Genomic DNA, 22,502 nt, shown 5'->3' on the forward strand with positions numbered 1-22,502 from the left:
ATCTGTGTTGATCTTTTTACAAACCTCTGAACTGTCCAGAGGTCAGCTTGATTGACAGCCGAGCAGAAGTCTTAACAGGCTTTACTCTGGGAAAATAACACTAAATGTTCACTCTGAGAACAACTCGAAGATAACAACTGATTTTAAACTTGATACATTTCTTACAGTCTACTAAACTGCTGAAATAAAATTACAAAAATAGACCTAAATATATCTGAAAATCTGTCACTGCGAATTTTCAGCAGGGTCCAAGTGTCCCAGGCTCAAAATAAACCAAGTATTCATGCTGACAGCATCTCAAAGAGTTTGCAGGAGACGAGAAATAAGAAAACCACAGTTCTGTCAGCTGCAGATATGAAACAGTCTCTTGTAATGGTTACTTTCATTTGGCTCTGGATTTAGTTGGCTGGATTCTGAGCAGAAAACACAAAACAAATAAAATAGTAACACAAAAACTAAGTTAACAAATCAAAAACAGATTTTTTTCTTACCAACTTCTGCATAATAAATGATAAATCCACATCTATTACTACTAATATTATACTTACACACCCCTACATTAACAACCACTTACCATGATGTTAAACCAAAAAAAAAGTGACATTTATAAAACACTTTAAAATGTACAATAAAAAAAATGAAACTAATAAAACTATAAAATAACGATACTAATAATAAAAACTTAAAATACAAATAAATAACACAATAAAAATCTCTAAATACATCAATAATTAAAACTAAAATTACATTTAGGGTTAAGCTTCAGGACATAAGATGTCCTTGTTACAGTGTAATTACACAAATAAGTAATCATTAACAACATGTACAAAACTATAACAGTATATCAATTATACTAAAATAACACTGACTATTAGTAGAGATTACTACTAAGGAAGTTTCACCACATTTATTAACAAATTAGTTAGACTGAAATTAAACCCTTAAATAATAAACATCAGGGCATCATAAGAGACTGAACTACTATGAATGTTTGTCATTTTATTGATATAATTATTAATATGATCGTTATTCCGACTTTTTTATTATTGGGATTATTATTATTAATTTCTGTGATTGTTAGACGCAAATCGCACAGTGGCATCATAAGGAAGGGTGTGAGGTATTTAACTTATTTAATGAATGAGCGCCTGTCAGTTTAAGACGCAATGAAACAAGTCAACAAGACTCTATTCATTACTGACAGAATAAACTTCCGTTTACACTCAAAATCATCAGCTTTTTCCTTTGACACCAAACAAGAGCCTACAGAAATGTGGCTTGAATTATATATGATGCCCAAAATGCTGTCAAGGTAACGTTAGGCTGTCAGTAGGTTTGGAGACACAGCCAGAGACAATAACTATCAATGTAAACATCGCATGTTTCACCAAGCAACAAAACCTCAAAGTGTTACTTATGCATCAATTATCTATGAGAAATTCGCTAAAACAGAAACATAGTATTACACCTTCACGGTGTAATAATAAAACACGACATAAGCTGAGCTAACAGGCTAATGCTAATGGAGTGAAGCGTCACTACACAGAACTGCTCAATAACCGCCGAACAGAGTTTCAGGATCAGTATCCAGCTCATAAACACGGAGACTTCCGCCTTACCTTTACACTAGAGGAGCTGACAGTGAGGTTGAGTGAATAAAAGCAGGATTTAGACAGTAACAAAACCGTAAACAGTGCTGGTGGCTAACAGCCTCCATGACACTTCATCAAAACACCTGAGAGATTCCGCGGTGTGAAGCCGGAGGAAAAACTCAACGCTCCCGCTACAGAACCAGCGATGATAAAAGTCCTTATTTTCAAAATATTAGCTACAGACGGACTCACTTTCAACTCTCTCATCTTCTGCTGAGATTTATTTGATTTCCGTTTGGGACCCAAATACCGTATGTCATAATAATAATAAAGCTATTATTTGCCCTTCAAAATCGTATATTCCCCTAACCTAATGAAAACCTAGTAGACAGACACTCTTGAAATTGATCCCTCTGTATCTTTCATAAATATTAAAATTTAAAAAATTGTTTTAAGAAACAAGAGTTAGAATGTGAGTTTTGAATGCATTTTAATGAATTTTAAATATCTGAAAATTTAAGTGCATCTTAAAAAAATAATCTAATGCAATTACAATAATTAGTCAAAGTACCATTATGCAATTCACTTTCTGTTCAATTATTTATGAATAAATACAATTAATATTAAAGGGGTCATAGGATGCCCATTTTCCACAAGTTGATATGATTCTTTGGGGTCTTAATGAAAAGTCTGTAACATAGTTTGGTTAAAATGTCTCAATGGTAGTGTAAAAAACACTTTTTACCGTCAAAAACAGCTCTTTTCAGATCAAGCCGTTTTTGTAGCATTTCCCTTTAAATGCTAATGAGCTCTGCTGACCCCACCTCTCTCTTCCGAGCTGCTCTCAGAGAGACTGTTTACTTTAGCCGCATTCATCGTGAAACTTGCTAATTAGCACATTATTAGGAAAGGCGATTTGCAACGATTCATTACAAAACATTATACTCACTTCTTCTGTAGATGAGGCTGGATCATGAATGATTCGCACAAACATAGACGCATATATGTAGATCAGGGGGCGCATTCCCTTCAGAAACAAATAATCCACTGCGAGTTCAACGGCTCAGATGTCGGGAGTAAATGACGACTGCTATATTCATTATTACATCCAACAACAGAACACCTCAATCGCTTAGGAGTCATTCTTGTCTACATCTGCTCCGGCGGTGAAACAATGGCGGACTGATGACAGCTCACTCAGGGCGGGTCTAAGGTAAGACGCCAGTCCAGTCTGTGCTGAAATGCTACTGTCAATCAAACTATCGTGGGAGGGGCCTGTTTTTGTGACGTCACACAGACAGGCATCTGAGATGGCTCGATTTGAGAAAGGGGTAAAGATGTAACCAGATTAAAAAAAAACACAGGGTGGATTTTTATCATTATAGGGTGGTTGGGTACACACTGCCAACACACATTTCAGTTCAAACAACTTGTAAAAGTGCATGTACCATCCTATGACCCCTTTAATAACATTAATACCATTAATAAGCAATTCAACTTCCCTTTGTCTTTCTGAATAATTATGCCTTATACATACATAGTAACACCATACTATGCTACATTTTTCAATACAAATCCACTTAAAAATCAGAAGTTGACACAGAGCACAGTAATATATGAGGTCAATATTAATTAAAATACTTTGTGCTCAGTTATTGCCAAAAAAAATAAAAAATTATAAGTAAATAAGTGATCCTTTAACCTGAAAACAGCATCATTTAAAATCTCTACCTTTAAGGCAAAGTTTTCCATTTCTCAGTTTCAAGTGCAGCTAAAACTATTTCTAATAGCTTTTAAAAACCTGAGCATATCACACACTTCAAGTAATTCTACACTGAGATGTTCAAGATGATGCTGCCTTTTCAAAGCTCATGAAAACAGCATATTCACTCACCTGAAGAAATCTATGTAGTGTACAGTAGTGATTAGCATTTTCTTGATTATATTAATACTTCTAATAACAGTTCTGCTTATAAAGCTTGTATAAATCAGAGTCTAATTGCAAATTAAGTAATCTATCTACAAACACAGTCATGTAAGCAGAGGCGGACAGTAACTAAATACATTTACTTGAGTATTGTACTTAAGTACACTTTTTGAGTATCTGTACTTTACTTGAGTATTATTTTTTCTGGGAACTTATGACTTTAACTTCACTACATCTGAAAGACAAATATTGTACTTTTCACTCCACTACATTTCTATCAAGGTCCTCGAAGTAGAAAGTCGTTACTATGTAGCAGCTTTGAAAGTCAGTGGGTGATTTTTTTTTTCTCTCTAAAACGTGAATTTCTTTTTTTCAGACGAAAAGCTGAAGTGATTTCCCAGCATTTTTTGAACACTGACCAGCTGCAAATGCAACAATTCAATAATAAGAAGTTAATACTGTGGTATATCATTTCCACACAATATTGTCTGATTTTGCTAAATTGTGTAGGTGAAAATATTACCTATAAAGCCACAGAGGAACGGTTGTACTTTTGGTACTTAAGTACTTTTAAAAGCAAGTACTTCTGTACTTTTACTTAAGTAAAAATCTGTCTTTACAACTTTTACTTGTAATGGAGTAATATTTGACCAGCAGTATCTGTACTTTCACTCAAGTAATGGAGTTGAGTACTTTGTCCGCCTCTGTCTGTAAGTTTATGATGCATTCATTAACTGCTTTAAACTATCAAGAGTGGCCTTATCTTTGTTGTCCTTATACTGCTGAAGCGACACCTGCTGGCAGAATATGAACACTGCAAAGGCAAAAAAAGGAGATTTTAAATCAAATCAATGCGTAAATCAGTTTTATAGGGAACTTATAAGTGAACTTATGTGCTACATTATCTAGATCCCTCCCTTGCTGGAAGATTTGTAGTGTCTTCCTCACAGCCTCAATTAATGATGACGGTGTCTGGATATATGAAAGAAAAATGATTAAATATTCTGTGAGTTGCATCTAACTTTAAGAGACAATGTAGAAGTAAAAAAGGGACATACCTTAAAGAGTTGTGTGTGATTATCCATGAGGAACAGCAGCAGTTGCTCACATTGGACATGAGTAATTTCTTTACTCTGGATCACAGCCTTCACAAACGTCTTGCTAATCAAAGCCCGGTTCTCAATCTGTTTCAACACAAATGTAAGGAGCCTGTGCATTTACATTATTCATTACACATTTTTTCTAAATTCAATCATGTTTAAACAAAAAACTAAAAAGCTGGCCAAGCAATGAATTACATTTACAGTTATTAGAAACTTTTAACACTACAGTTCAAAAGTTTGAGGTCAGTACAACATATTTCATTCTTAATTATACCAAGTTCTGTTATGAAACTCTAGATGGCGCGGGCTGATGGGTCCTTAACGTAACTGATGATATTCTTAGCATTAAACGACTGTCACAAGCTGATTGGTTCATGTTGCATACGCAGCCAATGAGCTTGCTGCTTTACATTTAAATGGCTGATTAGCATTCGCTTGAGCATTGCAGCGCGCTTTCAGAATTCCTCTGAAACCCTCCACCTTCCCCAGCTCCACCTGTATAGATCTGCTACAGGTTCTTTTATATGCTATTTGTGCAGCAGCAGTATGTCTTAAATACTCACAGCACCATATCGGCTTATGTATTGGCCATAGCAAGTTCCTGTACTTGCTTGCAGCAGCAATGATCTACAAATACAGCAATAACCAACAGCAGCAGCAATGCCGCCAAGACCAAATACATTAACATTGCCATATCCATTACCATGCTAAAATCTTCTGAGAGTTGTCTTGATAGAAATTTCACAATTTCACAATATTACTTGATTTTACTGTATTTTTATCAAATACACGCAACCTTGGTAAGCATTAGAGACTTTTGAACGGTAATGTATAATAATAATAATAGTATTATTATAAGTAGAATTTTAATTATTAATACATAATTATTGATTGTATAATTATTAGTAATGTATTCATTTATGTGTTCAGAAAAATTGTTTTGGCTTTTTTTTCTCTATATTGTAATCATTATGATCAATGTAGACATGCATTTTCTGTAAAGCTGCTTTGAAACAATGTGTATTGTGAAAAGCTTATATACAAATAAATTTGAATTGAATTTAATTAGTTCACTTACAATTTTTGTGTAAATAAATAAGAGGAATTGATCAGAGAACTACATTTATCTTTAATTATTTTCTAAGCTGATACAAAAAAAACTGTAAATAAATGAAGTAAATAAACTGAATGAAAGAATTATCTTTTTGGGGGGTTCTGCGTAACTCGTCTCTGCTTGTGGACTCTAACAGCTGCAGACAGAGCTGAGCTGCTCTCAGGGCATCCTCCCCTCTCCCACAATCTAATGAAGGACGCACATATAAAATCATTCTAAAGAACAAACAATCACCAACACAAATTATTTCAAGCACCTTTAGTATCCCATAAGCCCATTGTGTTTTACCTTTACCCAAAAGATTTAGGATTCCAGTCTGGATGTCCATGTAGCGGCCTAACAGTAGGGGAGGTCTCTCGGGGCTGTTGTATTATTTGGCGACGGTGTCGAACAGCAGTCTCTTATGCTTCTCCTCCCCGGATGCTGCATTCTGCTGGACGAGCTGCTCACTGGCAACAACGATTAACTGATCTGGGAACAGATCAAGACAATCCACTGCTGCCATCAGCCAAGAGTCCAACCTTCAAAGAGAGAAATGACACACAGGTGAACCCAATCAATCAAAACCATGGATCTGAATGTGGTGGTATGGAGTGCTGTGCACTGTGACCAGGTCGCTGTGGTTGCGTAGAGACGAGCACAGGGTCTCCAGTTTAGCAGGTGAGGTTAGAATACCTTATTATATATACAGTATATATATATATATAATATACAAAATGTAAAGGGTGCCATGCACTTTATGCAACAATATCATACCTGCCTAATAATAAGCTCTAAATGCCTGTTCTTACGCATTTATGTAAAATATTATAGTAAACCCTAAAGCCATTTTCTTTTAAGTGAGAAAATTAGTTTTGGAGTCAGACCATTTCATTTATGGATGGGAAATGTTCCATTAATTTGAACAATTCTATAAGATATGCTTTATCTTTATCAATTCCATGGTTATTTAAGTGTACAATTATGTCAAATCCACCCAGCCATAAATCAATATGATACACTCTAAACTTTGTTTTTACTTTATTATTAGTAATGTAAAACATATCCAATATTCTGCAAGATTTATGCTAATTCAAGTCTCCAAACACAGAAGACCATAAAAACCGAGCTGGCAGATAGACAGTGTTATGAAGTGTATTCTTAATGTAGTTATTTCAGACTATACTGTATTTTGCAAAATATCTGCATTACCAATAAATATTCAGCTCGTTATGTCACCACAGAAAATATATTTGACCATAAACACAAAAGGCACTCGGTTTATTTATATTCAAATAAATTAGGTAGACTAAAACTTGTAGTTTAATCCGATATGTTGAAGGACCACACTCACAAATAAAACATAAACAACGAAAAGCATAGTAAAACAAACTAGCTCAACTGAATAACCTGATAAGGATCTTGATTCATTTGGCGTAGCTCGTGATCAAGTCGCAGTTCTGTGAGACTGAACTCGTATTCTGCGCGTTGTTTGAATGAATCTGATCCTAGAACCAGTGTTGGGGAAAGTTACTTTTAAAAGTAATGCATTACAATATTGCGTTACTCCATAAAATAGTAACTAATTACGTTACTTAGTTACTTTTTATGCACGTAACTCGCGTTACTTGTAATGCGTTACCCCCAACACTGCCTAGAACCCTGTAACGTTACATAGCGTACATTACGCCTCCCGTGTGTACGCACGCAGTTACAGCGCAGTTCTAATTTACGAGGAAAGTGGAAAAATAATATGATAACGCCCACCAAGTCTAAGAATATGAACGAAGATTACAATCTTATTTAATTTAATAATCATATATTAAATTTTAATGTAAACGAATGAATAATTCACATGACTAGCAGTATTTACATTACGGAATGCATTCATCAGCTACTCTTTTACATAATTATGCGGAATAGAAGGAAGTTCTTCTTACAAAAAAAAAAAAGTAGATAGAATTTTTTGTTTTTAATGCACTTTCGTTTCCACGCGAGTGAGATTTGAGATGGTGAAAGTGTTGCGGTGACTCCGACTAAACATTAGACACCATTGACACGGTTTAAACTGGTTCACAGCATTCACGTGTTTCCGAACTCTCTTTTTATTTTAAGATACTGTGTTAAAGTGACTCGCGTGTTCCTTCTCTCGGGCGCGACGTCACGGAGGGACACTCCACGCGACAAGTGTAGCGTAGACAAGATGGCGCTCGCTGTTATGCCACAGAAGTAACCAGCGCTTTGACGAAAAATCAGGTGAGTGAAATATCACTGATTTCAAACAGCTCCGATCTCATCGCGTTCACGCTAGCGGCGGAAAACAAACTCGATCAGTGTATTTCAATCGCCCAGCACCTCAGCCTCACTTCACTGGTGTGTGATTTTAGCATTAGCGCACTAGCATCCCGTGTGCTGGTTAACTTTCCTCTTCATAACAGGCTGATTAGAGACACTAAACTAGCTGAGCCGCTCTGAGCTCAGCCGCCAACCTGGTTGGTTAGCTCTTTGAAACTAGGTAGATGAAGGAGGTAGTTAGCACCTAGCATCATTCACCATTCGCGCGACGAAACACCTTCAAAGTCAAACTGATAGTTTTTAACTTGTTGAATGAGATCAATATGCTTGTCCGTCCTCGGTTAATTACAATCCTAGACTTGAATTCGAGTAAAACCATTAGCGATAAAGACAACCCATGTCTGTGCATTAACAACTTCTACAAAGCCATTTACAATAGCGATGTTCTGTACGCGTATTTAACTTTCTAAACAAGGCTAATGTCAACAAAGCTGTATTTCTAGGGTGACTGCTAGTTTGTTTCTGTTAAACACACGTGGGGCCCAGAGAAAGAGGGTTGTTATTTTGGCAGTGACACAGATAACCAGGCGTCTGTGGAACCAAATAAGGGACATACATTTGCTTAAGCCGGGTTGTTTACATGCTAAGCTAATTACTTGCTGATGTTTACAGGCGTGAAATTGATGCCTTGGTTTAGATTTAAATGGCAGGTATTCTTTAAAGCACCATGATACTGTCGTGTTTTGTAGACACAGCACCATGGTACATGCCTAGCATGCCATGTAAATACTGTGGTACATATATTTGGAGTGACGAATAAATACCATGTTATTTGAATGTGATAATTCAGTGTTGCGATGTGTATATACAGACTATGATCATTTCGTTTGGTTACGTAACATGGTAGTGTCATCATGGTATTACTTTTGATACTACCTTTGTGTGTGTGTGTAATACTGTGCATGTGTGTATGTGTATGTATATATGTATGTGTGTGTGTATATATATATATATATATATATATATATATTGGACATACCATTAAACTCTTTGAATTGCTTTGAAGTACCTGAATACAGTAATCACTCAGTATCATGGTGTACTTCACCCTACCGTGGTATTACTGTGTTGGAGAAGTACAGAGGTTGTTATTTTTTATGTGATCACTCTTATTGTGTCTGTGTGTGTGAGTTGGCGGGAATAGATTCTTCCTCCTATAGTATTGGCTCAACCGTGTTCTTGCGCAATAGTTTTATGATGGCTCTGTTAAACTGCTGTCTTAATATATCCTCATGTACACTGTGTGTATATCAGGGTTCAATTGATAGGGGAATGCTATTTCACAAAACATTTAAGACACTAAACAATGACGCATACACTACCGTTCAAAAGATTGTGGTAAGATTTTGTAATGTTTTTGAAATAAGACAAGTCTCTTATGCTCACCAATGCTGCATTTATTTGATAAAAACAGTATAAAAAGTGTGAAATATTATCACAATTTAAAAGAACTGTTTTCTATTTGAATGTATTTAAAAATGTAATTTATTCCTGTGATGCAAAGTTGAATTTTCAGCATCATTACTCCAGTCCTCAGTGTCACATGATCCTTCAGAAATCATTCTAATATGCCGATTTGCATGTGGAAACCACAGTACATTTTTTGTGTTCTTTGATGAATAGAAAGTTCAAACAAACAGCAGTTATTAGAAATTTTAAACAATGTAAGCATCTTTACTGTCATACTTCATACTTTTGAACAGTTGTGTACTTTACACATTTTTATGACTAGAATTAATGTCACGAATGAAGCATGCATCTGCAAAAAAAGCACACATTCCCATCTGATCCATTTTTTGTTTTTCTGCAGATTAACCATCATGCCTTGGGAGGAGCTGGTTTCACTGCTGGCTGTCGTCACCATGGTGATGTGAAGACGGCAGTGACTGACTGTAATGGACAGGTGTAAGCACGTGGATCGCTTAAGGCTCGCGCAGGACCACTCCATCCTGAACCCGCAGAAATGGCACTGTGTGGACTGCAACACCACCGAGTCAGTGTGGGCATGTCTCAGCTGTTCGCATGTAGCGTGTGGACGCTACATAGAAGAACATGCGCTTCAGCACTTTAAGGTAGCTGATCTTGAAATTACACACTTCACCTTTAGATATAAACGTGAATATCTATTAAAAAAAAAAGATCTACCCTATTGTCAGACTGTGTCTAATTTTATAAGACTATTTCTTCGATGTTGCATTCACACTGAAGTTTATTCTTTCGTAGGACCAGCACCACCCTTTGGCCCTGGAGGTGAATGAATTGTATGTATACTGCTACTTATGCGATGACTACGTGCTGAATGATAATGCGACGGGTGACTTGAAGCTGCTGCGTAGCACGCTAAGTGCCATTAAGAGCCAATGCTATGAAGTCACTACGCGCAGTGGCCGCACTTTGCGCTCGTCCTCCGCCGCAGGAGACCAATTGTCGCCTAGCACGCAGGAGCTGCAGTTGCGCGACGAGGACCGCATGTTCACGGCACTGTGGCACCGCCGTCGTGCCCTAATTGGCCGTGTATTCCGCTTGTGGTTTGCACAAACGGAAAGGGGGAGGAAGCAGTTGGAGGAGGAGCGGCAACAGGAGGAAGAGGAGGAGAGGAAGCGGGAGGCACGGGAAAGGCGGTGACAACTCAAACGGCAGCTCAAGGAGGAGCTGGAAAGCGCACCTCCGAGGAAGAGCCATCGCATTCGTCGGCAGAGCCTAAAGGCAGCTTCTGCGGATGCCACGGCAAAGTCAGCCAAAAGCATCAAACCTGTGAGGCGTAGGTCTGCTCCTGCTCGCGTCTCTGCCACTACTCCACGAACTCCTAGAGAGAGAACGCCTCAACAGAGGCCCCGTCCACAACCCAAGGCCAAAAGGCCCCGGGCCCCACCTCCTAAAACAGGTGATTCGCCTATCAAACGGCGGCCCACTGTAACTCCGGGAGTCACGGGTTTGCGCAACCTTGGCAATACTTGCTACATGAACTCAATATTGCAGGTTCTGAGTCACTTGCATGTATTCCGGGAGTGCTTTTTGAGGCTGGATCTGAACCAAGCTCTAGAACTGCTAGCCTCTGCGGTCAGCCGCAAGTTAGGACTCTCTACACAGCGTGTGACCCAGCCCAAAGGCTCCATCCAGGGGTCAGGGCTCAGCGGAGGGGCCTCCCGTTCACGCAACATGGAGCTCATACAACCCAAGGAGCCCAGCTCCAAACACATCTCGCTTTGTCACGAGTTACACACACTGTTCCAGGTGATGTGGTCAGGCAAGTGGGCTCTGGTGTCCCCGTTTGCAATGCTGCACTCCGTGTGGCAGCTGATCCCGGCGTTCCGGGGTTATGCGCAGCAGGATGCGCAGGAATTTCTTTGCGAACTCTTAGATAAAGTACAGCATGAGCTGGAACGGACCCGAACGCTAACACCTGCCACTGTTCCAGCCAATCAGAGGCGGCTTATCAAACAGGTGCTCAGCGTGGTCAACACAATCTTTCATGGCCAGCTCCTCAGTCAGGTAATGAGTTTGCATGCACACACAATGAAATTAACTGATTAACATGTAAACATTAAGGCATCAACAAACTCTATGAAAAGTACACAGACTTGGCCAATGGATTACAAGGGTGCAGTCTTGTTGTACATACTTAACAGATATCCTTGCGCTGTTGTGGCGGTAACAAACCTCCATACTCAAGGGGGTGATTACATTCAAATGTCAGCATTACCTTAAAGGTGCAATAGGTGATTGTCTTCTTCAGAAACATTTTTTTTTATGCTGGTTGAAAGTCTCTTCACATCCCGATAGCAATCATTAAGTTAAGTGGTCTAAATGTATTTGTCTGTATTTATATATTCTGTGGAAGGCGTAGGATCAAGAAATGTTCGTCCGGTCAAAACGCTCGGTCCGAGCGTTTTAATATGCTTTCCTACCTGCCTGTCAACGTATGTATTAGCATACCTCTGCGCACCCGGTTCGCGCAGACAGGATACGTCATCAACGCGTTCATGCATGCTGTGCAGACAGAGCGAGAATGGCGGACAAACATCAACAACCCGATCTTCTTTCCTGGTATTGTAGTACTTTTAAAGTTTTCTCACCGGTGAATGACACATGATGTAGCCCAGCGGTTAATCCAGTCCTCGCGCCAGCTCGTTAGAAGTGAGCTACGTGCATGAACTGTGTTCCGATCGATATGATCCCTACACAGTGTTCATTGCTCCCTACTCCCTGAGCGGGGGAAATCCATTGAAGTTTACTTCACTTCGGAACATGGGCTGGAATTGGGAACCGCTGATGTAGCCTATTGTAGTAATGTTGTTTCTGGTCTGTGAGCGTAAATGCGTTCAGGGGGCGTGGCTTTGGACGGCAATTGCAGGGAGGGTGGGACGTTCGCTTTCAGAGCTATCAGGCTAAAGTTAGCATTTTCCAAGATCTCCTACTGCACCTTTAAATCTGTTGTTCTGACTTGTCAATAGTTCACCTGAAAGGCCCTGTCCCAAACGGTGTATCTGTGAATTCTACAAGACCATAGGGCAGGGGTGTCCACTTCTGCTCCTGAAGGGCCAAAGGCCTGCAGAGATTAGCTCCAGTGTGCTCCAATACACCTGCCTGAAAGTTCGGGTTTGAGTGTTTTATTTGGGGTTGGAGCTAAATTCTTCAGGACAAGGGCCTCCAGAAGCAGGATTGGACACCCCTGCCATAGGGTGTCCCATTTGACATTTCTAGTTTCAGAAGGGTGCTCAGAAGTGCCCCCCTTTGAAGCTGCTATAGGCCATTGATGTGCACTTTTGTGGAGCCCATGTTAGTGCAGGCTCGGCAAAAGTGCACATGAACAACGATTACCCAAAAGTCCACTTGAAATTATGAAGGACAGCAAGGAATAAGGGTGGCATTTGGGACAGGGACAAAAAAATTGACCACAGATTGAACACAATGCACACACTGGACGTTGCATTCTCAGTGTTGCCACAAGGGGTGCTGTATTGGGTACTACAGTGCCTTTGTGCCAACACTGAAAAAGCCATATGTGCTTGCATTCTGACAAATTTCACTTGCTTCTGCATATGCAAGGTTGATTTAATTTGCATTCACATACTTCAGTAGAGTGTTTTTTCCTTAATCACTTTTCGCATATACCGGATACAGTTTTTCTAAAAATCCTTTTCTCTTATTCTGTTAGGTGAGGTGTTTAGCATGCGATCATCGCTCAAACACAATAGAGCCCTTCTGGGATCTTTCTTTGGAATTCCCGGAACGTTACCACTGCAACAGTAAGGATGCTGCACAGGTTCCGTGTGGGTTGACCGAGATGCTGGCCAAGTTTACAGAAACCGAGGCTTTGGAGGGAGCGATATATGCTTGCGACCACTGCAACAGTGAGTTGGAAACACACTAACATGCAATATCACTGTAAGGAAACCTCTGGGATAGTAAATAGCCTGGAATTTGAAGGGGATATCATGGCACTCAAAGGTGAAGTGTGTTATTTCTGCACAAGTAGTGATCAATAAATGTTTTAGTTTTTTTTCCCAAGCACGGTTACTACCCAGTGACCGTCTTTTGATTGGCCAGTCAAACAGATGACACCTAAACTCACATCATTGGCTGAGCCTAAAGTTGTTGTCGAGCTCCTTAAACAAAGAGAGCAATATTTTGAAAGCGTCACAGTGTTTACACCCTTCAGGATATTAACACTTTAATGGTTGACTTATAGTTGTCTAAACATTAAACTGGGTTAAAAGAAAGTCCTACAATATCAGAAGAACACACCTTACTTTTAAGTTTTACCTCAAAGCTTTAAAGCTCCTCCCGAGGAGTTAATCCCACATGTTAAAAATGCTTTCATGCACTAAAGTTCTCTTTTGGCTCTCTTCAAGGCAAACAACAGCGATTCTGTTCAAAGCAGGTGGTCTTGACTGAAGCTCAAAAACAGCTGATGGTTCACAAACTGCCTCATGTTCTCAGGCTGCACCTCAAACGCTTCAGGTATCCACACGTTTACATGACCTTGAACTGCTGGATTTTCCCAGCTTTGAGCTTGCTGTTATCAATCGAATGTTAATGCATACATGTGTATGTTTAGGTGGTCTGGGCGAAACCACAGGGAGAAGATTGGCGTTCACGTTCAGTTTGAGCAGGAGCTGAACATGGAACCCTACTGCTGCAAAGACGCCAGTAACTTACCCCACCCTCAACACTTCCTCTACCAACTCTCTGCTGTCGTCATGCATCATGGGAAGGGATTTGGCTCTGGCCACTACACTGCCTTTTGTTATAATACAGAAGGAGGTAAAACATTCTACTTCTCATCTGCCACTTCTGAATGGCCTAGTCTGTCAATCGGTTTTGAATGCAGTAGATACATTATTAGAAGAAGAAAAAAAAAAGGTAAACACAGTACTTTTGCAGGATTTGTGTAAGTATACCAGAAGAGGGCATGACGTAGCTATCGTAAACCACATTATCCTCTGTCTTTTCAGGGTTTTGGGTGCACTGTAATGACTCCAAACTGAGTGTGTGTGCCGTGGAGGAAGTGTGTAAGGCCCAGGCCTACATTCTCTTCTACACACAGAGAAACTCTCAGGACAAAAGCAAAGCCAGTGACCTCTGACCCCTTCTAAATACCCTGTCAACCACAGAGACTGTTTGTTTTGTACATTCTGTCAATATAGTTTTGAGATGGTTAGCGAGTCTCCTTTTTCTAGTGTACAGCAAATGTGGAGTGTATGTTTTTGTCACGCACACTTATGCCTTACAGTTTTACAACTGACAGATTTCGGTAGGAGGCATTCTTGCAGTGATTGTAGCATTCGTTTGTGCGCGTGTACGAAGAGAGTGAAGTTGGTCCAAGTCGGAAGCATTAATGCCACTCTCGTCAGTGTCTGTATGTATCCCCGATTGTTTTCCACAAACCAAAGTTGAGTTGTGAATGTGTAACGAGCCTGAAAACGTTGTAGCGTCAGTATGAAAGGAGGTGTAAGAAACAGATGTTTTTTTCTCTTCATATCGCAAGTGTTTTAATACCTTCAACCAGATTTTTAAAGTGCCCTGCCAAGTCAGATCAGATTAAAGATGTTGAGACTTTTAAACAAGACTCGATTCAGGAATTTTTCTGTCACCTTCTCCGAATGTAGTTTTATACCTGGTATTTGGGTAGACGATTTGTTTTTTCCATTTTACAGGAAAATGTAAAAGATTTTTTCACCAGCAAAAGAATGTATGCTGTATATTCTCCCCTGTCTGTGTGTGGCGTTAAAGACTGTTCTCACTTTGCTGGATGTTTGTGTTTGTGCAACTCTCACACACGCACACACTTGCTTGGATATCTTACGCTTCCACATCTTGTTTGTTCAAATCCATTTTCCTCCTCCGCTTTGAAGCAGGTATAGATGTAAAACTATGCAAACTGTTACCTCAATTCCTAGAGAAATTTACCTCAATAAAAGGAGAATATTTTTGCATTTTTCTAAACAACTTGTCAACTGTTTTCTTTATGGTTTTAAAGATTCTTAACTTTGGTGAAATTCAGTTTATGAAATGTGCATGTCCCTTGATATAATTTTTTTGAACAACTATTAAAACATGGGCAGAATGAATTTCTCGTTTGTAAACCATTCTTACATAATTGTTGCATTCAATGTGTAAATCGTTCATAAAACCTAAAACTGCTGCATTGTACTAAAGTGTAAATGTTCGCAAAACCTAAAAACATTTTTGCATAAATTGCAGCATATGAGTAAAGCTGTATAGCTGCATTGTGCCAAATGTAAAATGTGAAAATAAGTACAATGCATAAATTATGAATAAACCATTCTTACGTAGTAGTCTCATTCAATGCACAAATAGTTCAGAAACCTAAAGCTAGTTTAAATGCTTTGAACGAAATCCATAAAATGCGTAAATAGTTCACAAAACCATTTCTATGTAATTACAGGAATGCGTAAAATGTCTGCAAAACCTAAAAACATTATCGCGTAAATTGCCGCATACAACGCAAAAATTATAAATAAATCTAAAACTACTACTGAGTAAATAGCTATATCATGCCAAATGCATACATGTAAAATGTGCATTTATACAATGTATAAATTAATTAATTCTCACATAAATTACAAACGAGGAAATAACATTTAAGTCATTCAAATCGTAAAACAGTTACTTTGAGTTTCCTCGTGACGCCAAAGCTACTATTTGAAAATGCTTTCAGTTTTAAAGTTTGCCCTCTTAATAAACATACTAAATGCTAATTTCAGGAAATAATCATATCATGGACCGCAAACAATTTGAAGTATTGTACAATTTATTTAGTCTTTTTTTTTTAATTCAGGGAGTTCAAAATACTAGATGAGACAGTCATTTGATATTATACAAATATCAAAACAACTGTACAAGCTGTGCGCATTACGGATTAATTTCCTGATGAATTAGTTTTTCTCGCGAAAGCCCTTCAGTGACGTGTAAAGCCAAGCAGCCATACTCTTTACATTCTCTCATTCACTACACAGAGTACAAATGAGTATGAAGTCTCCATCTTGCTCACTTCGAAAACAGATTACTTCGGGCACTGGCTCGTACCCATGCATAGTAGTTTCATGCCTAACTTAATGCTGAACCGTCACAGCAGCATTTCCTTAACAGCAGTTTGGATTTTAAACTAGTTTATTCTTTTAAGAATGCCTATATATGTGTGTGTGTGTTTTTGCATGGGACTGGAGTGTGAGTGTTTATGCATATGTACGTCTCAGTAGTCGTCTCCGCGGCTCACGACTTCCTTGCATGTAGGTCTGAGCAGGATGGTGTGTTCGAACTGAGCCGTGTACGAGCCCTTGGCGTCACAGAGAGGGGGGTAGGGGTCGATGATGCCCAGGTCACACAGGTTCTTCAGGGCCATCAGGTACTTTCACCCAAATGGTCGAGCCAGCGGCGACAGAACGCCAGGGTGCCGAAGTTCTCGTTCACCACGTTTAGCAAGTGCTTTGCCCTGGGCAGCCTGAAGTTCATTACAGAAAGATTGCAAAAATGTCTTTCAATTTATTAATCCAGTCTATCGACTAGACGAATCAACTATTCCTTTAAGAATGTTGTAGCATGTTCATGTCTCTTAATATTTTTGATTAACAATTCAAAACAACGGTTTTCATTCATAAAACATGAGCAGAACTTTGTTTTGTTTTTGTAATTTGTTTATAAACCATTATTACATAACTGTCTCATTCTATGCAAATTTGTTCTTAAAACCTAAAACTATAGTAAAATTAAAGGGGTCATATGATGCGATTTCAAGTTTTCCTGTCTCTTTGGAGTGTTACAAGCTCTTGGTGCATAAAGAAGATCTGTAAAGTTGCAAAGACTAAAGTCTCAAATCCAAAGAGATATTCTTTATAAAAGTTAAGTCAACCACGCCTACCTAAAACGGCTCGTTCTAACATGCCCCCACATGTCTACGTCACTGTGTGGAAATATTAGCATAATGCCGCCCAAATGTGCGCGCAAAGAAAGAAGGCGTGGTTTCAGGAACAGCAGTTAGTGTTGATGCAGTCATGTCAGGGAGACGCTGTGTTTCAGTGCGAAAGCAAAAGCACTTTATTTGGCCTTCCAGAAGTAGATGCAATTAGGAATCATTGGTTAAGATTTATTTACAACAGAACAGCACAACCCAGATGTTCGAATTTGTGCAACGCATTTTATGGATGACAGTTTTTTGAACCTAGAAGAGTACAAGGCTGGCTGTGCACAAAGGCTATTTCTAAAAAAAAAAAAAAAGGGTCAATTTCGACTTTGCTATGACAATCTGGCGCTTCTGAATCAGCGACTGTAAGTATGTTTTGTTATTAGTTTAAGTATTTGCTATTGACTGTTCAAATGCGGAGTTTTGTGCAGCGCAGAGTAACGTGTCGTGTGTGTGTGTGTGTGTGTGCGTGTGTGAGTGAGGGGAACAGGGTCACATCACAGCAGTGATCAGCCTGTCAGAAATCATAGCACGTCAGCTGTTTTAACCGCGGCTTGTGTACTGCATCATCACTGTCTGTCATGCGACTCTGTTGCCCTTTCGGGCTTGAACTGATGGTAAAACTAACGACATTATTAACTGTCTTGATATTTACTTTGAAAGCTGAAGCAATTATGTTAAGGGACGTTACATTTCCGACGTGTGCTTGTGGTGTTCGGCCAATCACAATGCACTGGGTCAGCTGGCCAATCAGAGCAGACTGTGCTTGTCAAAGGAGGGGGCTTTGTTGAAAATGACGTGTTTGAGAGAGGCGGGGCATAGAGGACCTACAATAATGTACAGTATTTGAAAAATAATGTGTTTTTTGAACATTAAAGCATGTCAGCATATTCTGTTACACCAAATACACAAAATAATGATCTTTAAAATAGCATCATATGACCCCTTTAATGTGCAATGCATAAATAAATAAAAAATTATCGCATTTAATGCAAAAATTGTTTACAAAACCTAAAAACATTCTTGCATATGACACATGAATCATTTGTAACCCTAGCAGCACTGTTGTGTAAATAGCTACACTGTGCTAAATGCACAAATGTAAAATGCATACAATGCGTAAATTATTAATAAAAAACATTCTTATGAAATTGTCGCATTCAGTGCATAAATGTTTTAGGTTTTGCAAACAATTCCTGCATATAATGAATAAATCAATGAATAATGAATAAACCTAAAGTTGATGTGTAAATAGCTGCATCATGCTAAATGCATAAAATGCGCAAATAATTAAACCATTCTTATGAAATTGTCGCATTCAATGTGTAAAGGTTTCTAGGATATGTGAACAATTCTTGCATGTAAAGCATAAATCATTCGTAAACAAAACTGCACTGTGTTAAATGCATAAATGTAAAATGTGTATATGCATACAATGCGTACATTTTTAAGAAAATCATTCTTAAGAAATTGTCAGATTCGATCCATAAATGGTTCGCCAAACCTAAAGAAATTCTCGCATGCATCATTCATAAAGCTGAAGCTCTTCTGTAAATAGCTGCATTGTGCCAAATGCATAAATATAAAATGCGTAAATGCAAACAACGTGTACATTTTTAATAAAACCATTCTTATGAAATCACTGCAATAAATGAATATATTGTTCATAAAACCTAAAAAACACTCCATGCGTTCATTTAAACTTATGAACAGCTGATTATCATTGGCTCTTACCTGATTGGCACATGTCCAACATCAAAGTTCTTCATGTAATGTGAGCAGTCCATGTCATCATGCACCACTCCTTTACCGGTGCTGCCGAACGTCTCAATAGCATACACTTCCCCCTCCTGGATGTGAATGGAAATTAATAGAGAGGCAGTCAAAATATATTTATTCTATATACAAGATGATGAATGTAACAAATTCCCATTTCAGTCTTTCAACTATTTAAATTCCCAAGTTTCAGTTCTCAGAAAGTATAATCACAACTTGCGCAATTAGCTTTTTAGCTTTGCGGTAAGCAATGAAGATACGCTAGTATACTACAGTAAGTACTGGGGCTTTCCAAATAAAATTGATTTTCGAATATATGTTATGTTTAAGGAACTATAATCATGTCATATTTCAAGACACGGTTTACACCCTTGTTAATATGTAGCCTAAAAGGTCAAGATGAGTGCATTGCATTATGGGATACAGTTTTCCCTGCAGTATTACTCCATACTGCAGAAATAGTAAGAGGAGTAATCTAGCATGCTATTCTAAACATAACTAAAATGAAATGTACACCTTCAAGATTATAAAAAGTGTGAAATTCCATGCATACTGCACAAAGTATACATACTGCATAAATAGTTAGAGTAGTATAGGGCTGTCAAAATGACTGAAAAACTACATTCAAATTTTCTACTTAAATATTATCAAAATTCGAATTATATTCGAATTTAAAAGGCATAATTTCGGTTAGGGGGAAAAAAGCTTTTGGATTCTCTCCTGAGGCCACAAGAGGGCGCATCGAGCAAAATATTATGCACGTTTCTTCAAAGCGTAATAAAATAACACGACTATCTTTGAAAAAAAAGTGCATAATGTTTCAAATAATATTTATAAACCATATATAATTAATAAAGTTGAATTCAACGTTTTTGCATTCGAATGTGGATTTTTATTTTTTTTTAATTCGACGAATATTCGAAATTCAAATTTTTTTTGACAGCCCTAGAGTAGTATGCTATTCCAGACATAGCCAAACTGATACGGATGCCTTCAATGCAATTCAAATGAGATGTCAATAACAAACACAAACACACACTCTAGTGGCTTCTCCTCCCTTCACTATAGGCACTGTTTTACCGGCATGTATCCGATACGGACCGATAGAGTGTCCGTTCAGATTCCGAATCGGTTTGACTGAGGGAACACACACAAAATGAGCTGCACTTAGGGGATTAAAATTAGTATTAAGAATTTGCAATCATTTATTTCAGTCAATACCTTGATACGTTTTCCCATCTATTTCAACCTCGTACGACTCCATCACTTCCTGTATTGATTCTCCAACATCGCAAAGGCGTACATCTATACCTGCACACTGTGGAAAGAGAAAATGTTACTTATACAGCCACATGAAAACTTTATCATGTCGATCACACACACACTCACCTTGATGCCCGTGTTGGTGGCATCTCTCACAGCCTCGAGCAAGCAGTCATACTTTGGATTGAAGGTGACAGTGAAGGCACAGTCAATGATTCTGCCTAAAACACACACGTTATTTAATACAAATATTCTTCTTCTTTTTACTATTATTGTTATTAGTAGTAATAAAAAATGAAAATAAACATAATTTACACTATTATTATCAACGGCATCCCAGCCAGCCTACTTCTTGGCCATACCGTTGATGTGCGTGCCGAAATCAATCTTGCACACATCGTCGTACTGGAGGACAGTAGGGTCTCCAGCGTTTGGCGTGTAGTGAGCAGCACAGTTATTCAGCGAGCACCCGGTAGGAAACGCCAGCCCTGCGTTCAAACCGCTCTCTTTGATCAACTTCCTACTGCAGTCCTCCAAACGCTCACTGAGAAAACATGAAAATGGAATGGATTATGAGCTGCCAACTAGGAGTCATTAATATCAAAATCAAATGGCAAAATTGGACACTTGAGCTTGATTTCTTTTATGAAAAGCATCACGTCCAACTGATATTTTCAAACCAAGTCAGGGAAGTTAATTTAGGACTGGGTGATATAGCTAAAATGTTTCATGATGTTAAAATATAATGTTTCATATGGTTCGGTATCGATAATTATTGACATTTTTTTATAACCTTTTTTAAAACAAAGAGCAATAGAATTTTTTTTTAAATTTAACCACTGTATTTTTAAATTAAACCAATTTATTGAGACAAACAACAAATATTGTTTGTTTTAACAGTCAAACACAAAATAAAACTTAAACAAATATCTAATTTCCAATGTTTTATATGCAGATTAAATAGGTCTTAAGGAAACTTTTGGCTTGTCTCCCGAGGCCACAGGAGGGCGCAATGAGCAAAATAATGCATCGCATTAAATTGTCAACGCAAGGAAATAACTGTCTATAAAAACCGTGCATTACGTATAAATTATCTCATATAAATCAACTATAATTTCGTAAATTGCATAAACAATTATGTACAGAACAGCATCATGTATTTATGCATTGCTTAATCCAAAGAGCTGAAGCGCCATTCACACAGATTGCCTTTAAAAACATATGAGACGCAGTGAAAAGGAATAAACCTCCACAAATTCGTGACATGTTTTCTAAATGTTTTAAATTTGCATGGCTACATCTCTTGTGTGACGCGAGTGCAGCAGTCATATTTATCCGTCTAAAAAATGCGCTGAATTTGCGTTCTGTGTGAATGGCTCAGTTTCGGTTTTAACCTAATCAACATTTTCTACGCATCGAGATACTATATTTCTCAAATATTGAATGAATAACGCAGCAGCGGCGCGTCTCGTGGGCTAGACTAACAAAACATTAAAACATGCAACAACGTCACTTACATCTTCATCACCGCATCTCGCTCCACTGATGACGCTCCCTGACGCACTCCTAACATTCAAATGCAAATGTTTATTTTAAATTCGACTGATATTCATTCTTTATTCACAATCTCCTCATCACAGGCAGGCACTCATATCAGCATGTGTTCGCGTTTGTGTGTGCTGTCTGCGTCACTCATAGCACGTGCCTATATCGTGCACCATATCTAACATTTTTTTAATCGATATCGAAGAAGGTGTACAGTCGATAAATATCGATACCGTTTTATTGCCCAGGCCTAGGCAACTCGCGCGCCACAGATGACGCTCCCTGACGCACACCTAACATTCGATCGTACTATTTTTGCATTCAAATGCAAATGTTTATTTTAAATTCGACTTTTATTCACAATCTCCTCATCACAAGGCAGGCACAGCACTCAATTCAGCATGTGTTCGTGTTTGTGTGT

At 38.4% G+C, this 22,502-nt stretch overlaps 1 protein-coding gene and 1 pseudogene across 1 annotated transcript; one reads left to right on the forward strand and one right to left on the reverse strand.

Annotated features, from left to right (window-relative positions):
- Positions 1 to 6,326: 6,326 nt before the first annotated feature.
- LOC107667716 (ubiquitin carboxyl-terminal hydrolase 44-like) lies at positions 6,327 to 15,201 on the forward strand. Its single transcript, XM_016459440.1, is given in 7 exon segments — positions 6,327 to 6,396; positions 9,881 to 10,142; positions 10,294 to 11,562; positions 13,229 to 13,424; positions 13,926 to 14,034; positions 14,132 to 14,337; positions 14,529 to 15,201. Coding segments are annotated over 6 exon segments (2,088 nt in total). The 5' UTR covers positions 6,327 to 6,396; positions 9,881 to 9,965; the 3' UTR covers positions 14,660 to 15,201.
- Positions 15,202 to 16,291: 1,090 nt separating this feature from the next.
- Positions 16,292 to 22,502, reverse strand: part of LOC107667717 (methionine aminopeptidase 2-like) — an 11,562-nt pseudogene continuing 5,351 nt past the window's right edge.

This window comes from Sinocyclocheilus anshuiensis, unplaced genomic scaffold, assembly GCF_001515605.1.
Source record: "Sinocyclocheilus anshuiensis isolate Anshui unplaced genomic scaffold, SAMN03320099.WGS_v1.1 scaffold2145, whole genome shotgun sequence".
In the NCBI taxonomy this organism is placed as follows: Eukaryota; Metazoa; Chordata; class Actinopteri; order Cypriniformes; family Cyprinidae; genus Sinocyclocheilus; species Sinocyclocheilus anshuiensis.